Consider the following 12,980-nt stretch of genomic DNA (forward strand, 5'->3'; position numbering starts at 1 on the left):
ATTTTTTTATTGCCGTTGTTTTGACTCATTTGAAGGCCGTCTTGATCTCCCTATTTGGTCGTCTTCAACTTGATCTTCAACCTCCTGTAGGCATCTAGTAAAATACTACTGGGTAGATAGATAGATGTCAAATTGGTTTGCTGACTTCATTAATGTCATTTATGGAGTCAATGGAGAGCCAAAAACATATGAGTCGGAATCAGCGTGAGAAATGCGGTGACGTAATTCCGCTGACTAGGAGCATTGAGAGAGAGATATTATTATTATTTCCTCCAATAATGCTGCCCTGGAAACGCTATCTATCTCGTGAGACACTGTCAGACTGATATGAGGCTGAAATTCTGGCCTTTATTGTTTCCTTTGCTTTTGATATTTTTCTGTCCCAGATTTGTTTCCTCGTGTTTCACCTGGAAGCAAGGGCCGTACGTGATTTGAATGACCAAAACACAACTGCCTCATCTGCAGTTTGTGAAGGCTTTTTATTGTAGTTACTCATTCAGTAGCATAGTTTTTCTAACTTGCACATGAATCCAACGCCCTGTTTGCCGAACAGGGGAACTCTTCGGTCAGTCACTAACACGACGCTAACTAGGTAAAATATTCTATGCCCGCATTTTTATGCCGTTTACCAGTTCAGATTGCATCCACCAACCACGACTTCATCACATTCTGCAGTAACAAGGGCTTGGTTTTATCGTCTATTGACATTGACATTGACCTCTCTCTCTCTCTCTCTCTCTCTGTGTATGTAATTATATTGATAACATTTACAAGGAAGAGAATCCAAAGCCTATACCATAAAACGTTCCATTGAAGACTCTTCTTCATCCATATAATCATTACTAAATGACAAATTCATGAAAAAGAGTTGCCCATACATCACACTTTCAATAGTTTTCTGCTCATGTTACCCTCGAAACAGCTGACTTTTTCACCGCTACTTCTTTCTTTGTCCTCTCCCTCTCCCCTTTGGTCATGTTGAAAACTTGGTTGAGCTCCCCATTACGGGCCATGGACAGATGTTCCAAGAGAGGAAGAATCAAGAGATTATCTTCTGGTTTTGATTTGTTGGCCTCACCTTTCTCAGACATGAAAGTGTCAGACCAGTTGAAGCAAGTGTTCAAGGCTATCGATGTGGACGGAGACGGAAAGATATCTTCAGCAGAGCTGAAGGAAGTGCTATTGTCCCTCAGTTACAAGAAATCAATGAGAGTAGCAGCCAGGGAAGCTGAAGTGATGGTGAGAGTATTGGATTGTAATGGAGATGGGGTTATTGACTTGGATGAATTCATTGATGCAGTATATAACATGAATGATCTGAAATCTGGTGATGAAGAACATCATCTTATGGATGCTTTCAGCATCTTTGATACAAATAAGGATGGCCTGATCTCTGCTATGGAGTTACAGAGGGTTCTCCACAACCTTGGATTTGAGAATTGTAGCCTTAAAGAGTGTAGGCGTATGATTCAAGGTGTTGATAAGGATGGTGATGGGTTTGTGGATTTCAAGGAATTTAAGTTCATGATGACTGTAAGTGCTTTTGAAGGTTAGCAAATTTCATTCACCTAGTCACCTCCATGTACCTACATAGTGTTCCAAATGCAGGTTTGTATAAGAAATCTATGTTTCTCACTTGATGATTTTCTCTTGTTTTTCTTCTTCTTCTTCTTCTTGTCACCAAACTTTTACTTATGTTCCAATGCATGTTGAAATTTTCAGCCTAAACACACCAATAATATTGTTCCCTTTGGGTTTCGGTTCACTTGTCGATACATCGGTTTACCCTAAAAGTTTGTTTTTTCATGGGCTGTTGTCAATGATACTTGGGCCTAGAAAATGCGTTGGTAATGTGAGAGCGTTTTGACTTTACTTATAAACCACTCGACTGAGTTATGTTAGACCGATATGAGATTATAGTCTTGACACTCCTCCACACTTGTATGTTGGGTTATGTTAGACCCAACAAGTGGAGTAGATGTCACGTTCAACTAAATCGAGACTTTGCTCTGATACTATGTTGAAACTCTTAACCCAAACACATCAATAATATTGTCCTCTTTAAGCTTCGGCTCACTTGTGAATACATGGGTTTACCCTCAAGATTTTTGTTCTTTATGGGTCATTGCCAATAGTATGTAGGCCCAAAAAATATGATGTTGATGTGAGAGGGTCTGGGCTTTACCTATAAACTACTTGATTGGATTATGTCAGATCGATGTGAGATTCTCGTGTTCACAATGCATAACCAAACACACACACACTAAACTATCAAAGAAAATTATGTACACAAACAAACGAGTTGTGGTACTAGTCTGTCTATATCTGAAAACGACAATACAGTGCATGTCAGTTGGCGTAGATAATCAATGATTCGTTCAGCTAGTGTCTGAACAGAGTGGTCGATCTAAAGCATTCCAAATTTTTACACCAAACCAAAAGCCAAGCTATTATCTGAGAGAGTTTAAAAAATAAAAAAAAAACTTTCCTAAATGTTACAGAGTTGTCTTTTAACATATAATGGGCCTTAAGTAAAGCAGGCCCACAGTTGTGCAGCACTTAAAATTGTGCTTTGTCTGGATCTTCTGGCCCACAGTTATCCAACAGGAAAGATTGGGCTCTGGCTGGATCTGTTAACTTTTGAAAATAATGGATCTGCAGGCCCACAGTTATCCAACAGGAAAGATTGGGCTATGGCTGGATCTGTTAACTTTTGAAATAATGGATCTGCAGGCCCACAATTATCCAACAGGAAAGATTGGGCTCTGGCTGGATCTGTTAACTTTTGAAAATAATGGATCTGCAGGCCCATAGTTGTCCAGCATAAGAGATTGGACACTTGATCATACAAAAGAAGAAAAGGAAAACAAGAAGAGATTTTAACACTTCTGGGTACAATATATCCTGTAATTAAAAGATAGATATACAAGATTTTGGTCTCCTAGTTCATGTTAATTAAAATATATATATATATATATTGGTTTTCTTAACTTAATATTTACTTCAGGGGATTTTGTTTTCTAAATTAATGGGTATATTTGAAACTTATTTGCCATTGTTGACAAAAGGGGTTTCCATGAAAATTGGCCAAGAAAATATGGTAGACGACAACAATGGAGGCGAAAAATTAGGGTTACAGGCAATGAAGACAAGCATCTAATATTATTCAATCACAACGGGAATATAAATCGTTGACATTGTGCTAACCAAGTTGCACTAGCTTTTGGTATAAAAGTTTGTTTAATCGAATTAATTAATAGATTAATCAGCTAAGTAGGTGGAGAGATGACTATCACTATTCTTCACATGGGAACCTCAGCTTGGTCGGCAGAAAGATTAGACACTAAAATTGAATATTATCGTTGATCGATGCCAATTTTTTGATTAATTAAGTGGAGAAAGAGAACTTTGGATTGGCCTTTCATGGAAGACATGAAAATGGGTGCAAATTCTCAAACCACTTTAAATGAAAAGTGACTTATAATTAAATACTAAAAGACTAATTAAGTAAAACATGGAACACAAATATTATGCAAGATTCGAAGACATAGGTGCCCTTCACATGGGATTGTATGTTAGTGTTTATTGTGATGTGGTCCATATTGTCTATGGATTAGCTATTATAATTTTTCAGCCCATACATACATCAACATTATTGTCCGCTTTAAATTATTTGATTCTTGTGGATACATCAAGTTTGCACTACTTTACCTTCCCAAGAGGTCAACATCCCAATAGTACTCTCACAAATGCACACTTAACTGCAGAGTTATTACGAGATGTTCTTCTCTAAGAAAACGTGTTGTTGATGGTTAGGAACTGAAATTATATATATATATATATGTATGTACGTACGTTAACATTAGCTTTATTAGTTTAAAAAATTGTTAATTTCAGAAAAGATATAATGGGATTGATTAATTGTTTCGTTCATTAAAAAGGGAGAGTATTGATTAGTTCGATAAAGTTATTCATTACTCCCTCCGTCTCATAAAGATAGTCCTACTTCTTTTTTCACACAGATTAAGAAAATCTAATTAATATATTAACAACATTCAATTTTACTCACATATTTCTTAATACACCCCTAATTAATACTTAGATGACCCTAATTAATACTGTGATAACAAAACACATTAAATAGGGGTCTTTTAGGAAACTAATAAACTAATTACATTCTAAAAAATGAAACAAAACTATAATTTGGGACAGACGAATAAATAAAGTAAGACTATCTTTACGTGACGAAGGGAGTAGTATATTAGTTAATTGTTGTAACATTAGGGCACTTGCAATGGTGCAAGTGTTAATGTCTTCAACAAAATTAATCTTGAGTTTCACATCTATTATACAAAAAGTCAAGTCAAACACGTATTCTAATACAACCACATCAGTAAAACACATCTTCCAATACAGCCACATCAGCAAAACACAAATTTCTATACACTTTCTCTTCCCACCCAACATGGAGGCCAACAACATTTCATTCATCCATATTATCCACAACAAAACTACATCAAAACACAAAATATCAATACATCCACATCAGTAAAACACTTCTTCCAATATAGCCACATAAGCAAAACACGTTTCACAATATAACCATATCAATAAAAGACAACATCTTTGTTGGCCCAATAATTACATATCATTGCAAGTGCACCAAAGCTGTAAAGGGTATTTCCTAAAGCAAGCTTTGGTTCTAATTTTCCTCTCTTTAAAGGGAAGACTATGGTTTTGTTGTTGAAAATCTAACTTACTAATTAACTTTCACCACATTCAACATTTTAATTAACAGTCAAGCTTTGTTTGGCGGACCCTGTAAACTCCACGTTGTCGATTAATTAAGCTAAATATATAGATTAGTGATCCCTAACCTTGGCAGTTGATTAATCAATCAGTGACAATGTCAATCCCTCAAGAATACATGATCATGATAAAATTATGTCAATTATGCCCTTTAAATTTATCAACCTTTTAATTTGTTTTTTCCTTTTGGGTAAATCTTATTTTGTAATAAAATATGTAGATTGATATACATGGTTTATGGAAGTCAATACCCAATTGGGAGCTATATTAGTACATATGAATAATGTTACAAGATATGTATAAGGGAAAATAATATGTATCATTTGGTGATGAGGAAGACTTTGGTAATATTAAATTTAGAACTTAGAAGCCAAGTGGCGGGGGCACCATTTTACAAGAGTTACACGTTATAGAAAATGATGTGTGGTTTGGTGAATCATATGTAAGAATATATAAGTCATAACCATGAATTTTGTATTGATATTATTCAAAACTTATACCTTATTTTGGTTTCTCATAGGCTTATATATGCAATTGCACTATACCTTCAGGCACTATTTAAAAGCTTTTGTTTTTAAGAATTTGACCAAATTAATATGTGTAGTTGGGTATCATTATATATATATATATATATATATATATATATATATATATATATATATATAAAAGCATTGAACCGATGTGGGACATAGGCAGAGAGCACTAGAGCAGCAAATGGGGGGTTCATGGAATTCAGGGCGTGGAGGTGATTGAGATGGCAGAAGAATATAGTGAATACAGACAGTGGACAGCACACGCATACACACACACACAATTAAGTGGATCGAGAATTGTGTGTGCATAAATCATTATATCTATATATCCTCCAATGCTAGACATAAATACATGCCTCACTCTATTCAATTGTACTACTAGCTAGTCTCTAATTAGCTATACCTCTCTCCATGTTTGAGAGACCACTCCTCGTGCTGGCTAACATTGTTGGATTGATAAGAAGAGAGAGTTGGTGTTGGAGTAGTCATTGTGGAACTGATAGAACATGGTCCCATGAACACGTGATAACTAGGAAAGGAGATAGGAGGAGTAGTATTGGTAGCACCAGAAGAAGAAATGTCAGGAAGAGGTGCTGAAAATGGAAAAAAAAAATACATGATGATGATGTGTCAAATTGGAATATTTCGTGGGAGGTACGTGGTGGCCAGGACTAGGGGTGTACGTGTGCGTGTGCTTGTGCGTGCACGTGCCCGTGACTATGACCTGGATTCTTACGTGGAAGTGTGGCTCAATAATATGAGCATTTGTTTGTTGGCGTTTTGATTGTTTGTTTGTTGACGTTTTTTATTGGTTGGTTTGTCCCACTCTAGATGCTATATAAGAAACTAAAGGGAGAAGAAAACAAAGACAACAAAACTCACTTACCCATAAGCCAATCAGAATCTCAAGAGTCACTCTCTTGCCTATCTCTTCGATTCCTTCACTCTCTCTTAAGTGTTTATCCTTATAGAGTGTTCATCTCTTCATCTCTCTATTTATCTCTATAAGCAACGCTCTAAGCTATTGTCAAAGCAAATACACCCAAAGAAATCTAAAGTTCTATTTGAAGTTGTCCCAAATGTAGATCTGCGACATCTGTCCGGATGACTTAAGCATCTATCTGGACATATTACAATATGTCTCCAACAAATTTATGCACATATGCTGTCTAGACAGAACCCTGTATGAGCCAATATTTTCACAAAAGCAAGCATCCCATCAACTAGTTGGGATTCCAAATAATTCAATGCTCTTCGTCACGTCCTTTATCTACACCCTACACATCCTTTATTTGCTCAAACCTTGAGTATTGATCAATGATTAACAATTACTATGCTGATAAATCATAAATATGATCCCAAACAAGTTCTGATGGAGCTGTGAGGGACTTAAACTTTTTGCTACAATTCTCTCCACAATCATGTTAAATCATAATTTTTGTTATTTGAAAAAAGAATTATTAGACTTTATAAATTAGAAATTAATATTTAAGGTTTAAAATTTAGTTTTTAGTATTTAAATTTTTAGGGTTTAGAATGTAAAATTTCGAAGAAAAATTCAAAATATATTACATTCCAACATTATAAATATCAAAATACTAAAAAACACATTTTAATGCATACTTTTAACATAATTTTTATTACATTCCAACATTATAAACACCAAATATTAAAATATATTTTGATTCATTATTTAATATAGTTTTTTTAGGAGAACTACAACTTAGGGTTTAGGACCATTCATCTGGGTGAGTGACACGTAATTTATAACAAGGAAAGAGTGGGACCAAGAAACATCAACATCATTGATCATTCACATAATATCCGTTGATACGAAGAAAGGAGAGATGGTGGCTTTTGGTTTTCCGAGAATCCAGAGTCACCCTTAAAACACGCCCCAGACTGTCCTGACCCTATTTGTTAGGGTGGGTCCACTTGTATTTCCCATGACCCACACATGCACCCCACTCCTCCTCATTAATGTAGTAATGTAGCTGCTTCGCTTTCTTAATAACGGAAATGCCACTTGCCTGAACCTCCATTAATCATTGACCATTTGACCCGGCTTTAAATCACTGACTGATTTGAAAACTCTGCTATTCTCTAAGCATTTTATAATTCGTATCCAATGATGGATAAAAAATCAGATAAGTTTTAAGAAAGGAAAAACAAAAATTAGGTGTGATGTAACATATTTCTCGAATAATTGAATTCAAATAATAAACTCTACAATTTAAAATGAATTGCGGAACTCTTAGATCTCAAAACCATGCGCGCCTAAACCACAGTAACGTCAAAGAAAACAACCATGTATATTGTATCGCACGATCTTCTCCTTCTGTGAAGATATATACTACCATCTTAACAAATACTAACAATCTTTTTCAGACATCACTTCTGTAGTTCTGTTTTTGTTTTTTCTTCTCTTCAAATTAACTTCAAAATAACGCTCTATATATGACTCTGATCCAACTCCACTACCATATTCCTAGCTAGGTAAATTAACGAGTGAAGAGGAGAAGTAGTAGTAGGAATTGTAGAGGAAGAAACGGGTGAAAGAAATGAGAGAAATCAAGAGAGGAGAACAACATGGGGGAGGTGGTGACTGTGTTGTGTGTGAGATACAAAAGAGAGAAAGAAAAGAAAAGGTAGGACCCACTTTTCACCGTCCATGCGCACGCTGTGTTTTTGTTTTATGTGGTTATTACTAAAGTTAAACCCCTTGAGCACTTTGACCAAACCCTAACCCAAAACCCAACCCCACATGATCACCTCTTCCACCTCCTTTCTCTCTCTCTCTCTCTCTCTCTTTTTTCTTGCACAACTTCTCTCCCAAACTCTTAGCCACCAAACTTACCATCTTCATAGCCCAAAATGAACTTTATTTTCCTACTACTCATCACATGACTTGAGTTTGTAGTAAGGAGAAAAGAAGATGATCACTTGATTCATCTCTTTCAGCTGAAAATTTCGTGACTGATGCTTAAAAACCCTACTTTTTTTTAGTTGAACAACCCCAAATCTCTCTCCCTCTCTCTCTCTTTCTCTATTACTCTCTCGATCAATTATTCAATATTCACTTTGTTTTGTATGTAATTAGAGGAGATATTAGAAATTAGGGTTTGATAGGAACCCAAAAAAAAAAAAGAAGATGGATCCAGTTACAGCACATGGTCGTCCTCTTCCACCTCCTTTCCATGCCAGAGATCTACATCTACACTCTCACCACCAATTCCAACACCAAAATTCCCAAGACGACCAAATTGGCAATGGTAGCTTAAACCGCAGCCAGAAAAGAGATCGCGAAGACATCGCCGCCACCACCAGCAACACAAGCATCTTTGATCAAGCCAAAGAATTAGTCCCTTCAGGGAGCGGCGGCAGCGGGGTGGAAGGAGCTGGAGGAGAAATTACTCGAAGACCAAGAGGCAGGCCGGCCGGGTCCAAGAACAAACCAAAACCACCAATCATAATCACAACAGATAGCGCCAACGCCCTACGTTCTCACCTCATGGAGATCACCAACGGATGCGATGTAATGGAGAGTGTCTCAACTTTCGCCAGGCGGAGACAGAGAGGGGTTTGTATTTTGAGTGGCAATGGAACTGTCAATAATGTCACATTAAGACAACCGGCGTCACCTGGTGCTGTTGTGACTCTACATGGTAGATTTGAGATTCTGTCACTTTCTGGATCCTTCTTGCCTCCTCCAGCTCCACCGGGTGCGTCCGGATTGACAATTTATTTGGCCGGTGGGCAAGGTCAGGTTGTGGGAGGGAGTGTGGTTGGGCCGTTAATGGCGTCCGGCCCTGTGGTTGTTATGGCGGCTTCGTTTGGTAATGCCGCCTATGAGAGGCTTCCGCTGGAGGAAGATGAGAGGTCAGAGGTGCAGATTCCGGGGAGTAGTGGGCCCTTAGGGTCTCCGGGAATCGGGGAACAACAGCAGCAACAACAACTATTACAAGATCCGAATAGTGGTTCTTTACTTCATGGGTTGCCACCAAATCTTCTAAATTCCGTGCAATTGCCGTCTGAGGCTTATTGGGGAGGCACAGGTCGTCCTCCTTATTAACTTCAACATAAACTATGTTTTTCTTTCTTCCCTTAGTTGTTAGAAGTTTACTTCATCACTTTTTTTAATTAATCACTGGCCTCTTCATTCTTCTTCTTATTATTATTTTATAAGCTAGTTGATGTTTAATCGTTATTCGAGATTGGTGTTGATCACAAGTTGAGTTTGATTGAAGAAGGATGTATAACGTCAACGATTTTTCTTCTGTTTTTTTTTGGTGGGGTTTTCTTGTTTTGCTTTGATTAGGTAGGAATGAAAGATGAAGCAGCTCTTTGTTTGTTGCAGTTCTGGTAAACTTATTGTGTCTCACAGTATTATACTCACATTTAATTTAATATTCATATTCATCTATATATATATATATATATTATATACTGAAGGAGTTTAGAAAAAATGAGGCACACCAATCATTTATTTCTTTATTTTCTTTGGAACTCTAAATTTAAAATTTTATTGTTAAGTTTTGTATTAGTTCACTAATTAAGTTTAAGTGAGCTACTTCTGGTTCTAATGTTGATGGGGAGGGGGGTGAATGATGATGAGTTGAAAGAAGGAAGTATGTGTATGATGTGAGGAGGTTATGAGTTTTAGGGCTCGCTCTTGTTGTTTCATGTCTGACTGGATTTATTAGGGTTTTCTTCTTTTTCTTCTTTTTCTTTGTGAATGGTGGAAAGCAGTAAAGCACTGGCACTGCCTGCAGAGATGAATGAACGAAGAGATTGGGTAGTGCTGGGTTACACGTGCACCAGCTGCTCTGCAGAAAGTTCCTTTTCGAAGCAAAAAAACAGTACTTTGATCACTTGTATATAAAGGTAGGTAACTCCAAACTGCACCAAACGAGACCAGACAAACAGAGCTCAAGCGTTAAGAGTTTTTCTTTCAAAACTGTCACTGCAGCCAACCCCAGAGAAAGTAGAAGTTGAAACGGTAAATCAGCAAGCAAAGCAAAGGTAAGTAATTATTACTAAAAACAGTTTGTTTTGATGCTTAAACAATTGAAACCCTACATGTACTTCTTTCTCAAGTACTTAACTGCATCTGCATGCAATACTTTCCTTCCTTCGGTTCCTTCTTTAAATTAGGAATACTGTGGATTCTAATACGTACACTCCAATATTTCTTCTCACCAGTTCAACTAGGGCAGCTTCAAGATATATTTTTTTTAGTCATGAAATTTTTTCTTCAATCCTAGCTTGTGTAGGATTTTATGGCAAAAACTGAATTTCCCATTTCTTGTTGGGCTGATGCGTGTGTGTGTATATATATACAATCGAAAACTCTATATATCTCTAACAATTTCTTCCATAACCGGCCATAACAGTATTACGTTATCTAATTACATTGAATTTCGTTATTACATTGTCTAGTTACATTGACTTTCATTAATATTGCATTGGCTAATTACATTGACTTTAATTATTGCGTTACCTAATTACACGTTATGGCTAATTATGACTGAATTTGTTAGGGATACGTAGCGCTCCCGATATACAATACCAAATGATTTCGTAAGTTTTTTAATTCTTCTTGATCTTAATACTTCTTTCAAGCCTTATATTTATACTAGTTTTGTGCATGTATATCCATATATTCGTAGTTCTATATCTTGACTTCACTTCTTGAGACAGTAATTATCATCGTCATTTAAGTCTCATCCTAAAGTATTTGGGATCGGCTATGGAAAAATCAACTCTTCTAGAGATGAGAAATTCCTAATAGATTAAATTTCATTAGAACCTTTTTCTTCTTATATACTTTGTGATTACCTAAGTTGTTTCTTTTATAATTTCTTTTATATGGAGCTTGTGATACAATCATATCATGCTTTCACTTTACATTTGGTCCTTTACAAGTTTGTGATCTATGAGGTGTAAAACTCACTCTGTTATGGTTGATGTATTAGGTCATCAGGCTAGTAGTCAAGAGGTGACTTCTCAGATGAGCTTCAGTTGAAATGCTAGTAGGAGAGTGAATGTGCTCGGTGCTCTCACTTTTAGTAGTTAAGAGTTCAAGATCTTTTACCTGATGTAGAGGAGGCCCCTCTTATATGAGTTTTAGTAGTCTAATTTAGGTAGGAGTAGATAATCATGCTCCCTAATTTGGAATTTTTCTAAGTGTGAATCTATTCCTGATTCCTTTCTTAATAGGAGTCCATCTACTTCAAGATTCATGGTTCTATTTTTGGTATTTGGTTTCACGGCTCGACACCTCGGTTGTGCCTTAGTTGGCAGCTCGATGGGAGCCTGTTCGGTATCTCAACAATGTGTCAACTCAACATCTTAGTGCCATATGTCCACATACTATTTGAGGGTATTTTTTGGTATTATCTCTGTAAATATGCTTTTTATATATCAACATCAGGCATGTCATTTAGGTTATGTACAACTTTAAATTTGGGTATGATTTTTATTTTTTAGTGGACCATACTTTTTGTACTTTGATAGAATGCCATTATGGTTCTTTCATGCTTAACACCTATCCTCATCTTTGAACTTCACTTCTTCTCTTTTTCAATGATTATGGGTACAAATATATAAATATTATTCTGATTCCGTGCTTACAATTAATTTGTTTGCCCCATCTTGTCTACCTTTCTTTTGGTAGTTTGTTTATTTTGTGGTCAATCAAGTGCTTCATATCAAATTAATGGTCATTTTCTAGCTTAGGAACCCCGAACCCCCATCTTTACAGTTTGTGGGTGCACATCATAACTGGAAAACAAAACCCTTTTCACCTTTTTTCCCCTCCTATTGCATCATCTTTTCTTCCTTTGTGGTTGTACTTGATTGCTTTGATTCTTGTTAGATTCTTGTTAGGTATGGCTCGAAAGTAGCCATTTTAGTTATCATCACTAGCTATATTTTTCTTCATATATATCCACACTTGTGGGCTTTGCAAACCTATGAGTATATAGCTAGTGATGATAACCTTTTTTTTATAAGGAAATAATTTATATTTATTAGCTACAATAAGATAATTGCTTTGAGAAAAATAATTTATGGCGATGTGGATAGAGACCAAAGTTTTGATGATATATGTATACAAACCAACAAAAATGATAAACATTATATTATTATGGTTGATTTTAGCACAGCAAATTTAAAATACGGTTTTTCAACAAATTTATTCACTTCTCACCTACATTAATTGATTAAAGGGAGTTAAAACAGATTGTGTTATGAGCTTGATGAAGAAAGCAGTATTTGGTTGAGAACCATAGTAATTATTACAAGTTACCAAAAGAAAGAATAACATCACAAGCTTTCTCTACTATTGTTAATTTTCTCACATTATGTGATAAGTTCCAAGATTAGTAGGATTTATAATCTCAAGACGAGTCCCTGCTACTTGTTGATATTTACATCGAAAATGATAAAGATGTCCCAATTGTTGAATTGAGTTGTACGCGTAAGATCTAAGTGAATTCGTGAGACTCCACATGTCTCACATGAAATTTCTGCATACAACTTAGTAGTTGAGATAACTAGAACTTTAGCTGCTAGGATTTGTATTGACATAGGAAAGGGATTTGGGCCATCGCATTTCTATATATCATAACAATGTAT

At 36.1% G+C, this 12,980-nt stretch overlaps 2 protein-coding genes across 5 annotated transcripts; both read left to right on the forward strand.

Annotated features, from left to right (window-relative positions):
• The first annotated feature begins 802 nt into the window (after nucleotides 1-802).
• On the forward strand, nucleotides 803-1,765 carry LOC119982134 (probable calcium-binding protein CML23). Its single transcript, XM_038825341.1, has one exon. It carries the CDS (start codon nucleotides 976-978, stop codon nucleotides 1,552-1,554), a length of 579 nt encoding a protein of 192 aa, XP_038681269.1. The 5' UTR covers nucleotides 803-975; the 3' UTR covers nucleotides 1,555-1,765.
• Nucleotides 1,766-8,071: 6,306 nt separating this feature from the next.
• Nucleotides 8,072-11,838, forward strand: LOC119982477 (AT-hook motif nuclear-localized protein 22-like). 4 transcript variants are annotated; one of them, XM_038825876.1, is made up of 4 exons: nucleotides 8,072-10,226; nucleotides 10,312-10,364; nucleotides 10,883-10,922; nucleotides 11,318-11,838. In XM_038825876.1, the coding sequence occupies exon 1, from the start codon at nucleotides 8,494-8,496 to the stop codon at nucleotides 9,412-9,414; it is 921 nt and encodes a 306-aa protein (XP_038681804.1). In that variant the 5' UTR covers nucleotides 8,072-8,493; the 3' UTR covers nucleotides 9,415-10,226; nucleotides 10,312-10,364; nucleotides 10,883-10,922; nucleotides 11,318-11,838. The 4 variants fall into 4 exon arrangements, with proteins under 4 accessions (XP_038681804.1, XP_038681803.1, XP_038681805.1 ...); XM_038825875.1 differs by having other exon boundaries at nucleotides 8,072-10,364; XM_038825877.1 differs by lacking the exon at nucleotides 10,883-10,922.
• Nucleotides 11,839-12,980: the final 1,142 nt, after the last annotated feature.

The sequence above is a fragment of the Tripterygium wilfordii genome, chromosome 17 (genome assembly GCF_013401445.1).
Source record: "Tripterygium wilfordii isolate XIE 37 chromosome 17, ASM1340144v1, whole genome shotgun sequence".
Lineage (NCBI taxonomy): Eukaryota > Viridiplantae > Streptophyta > Magnoliopsida > Celastrales > Celastraceae > Tripterygium > Tripterygium wilfordii.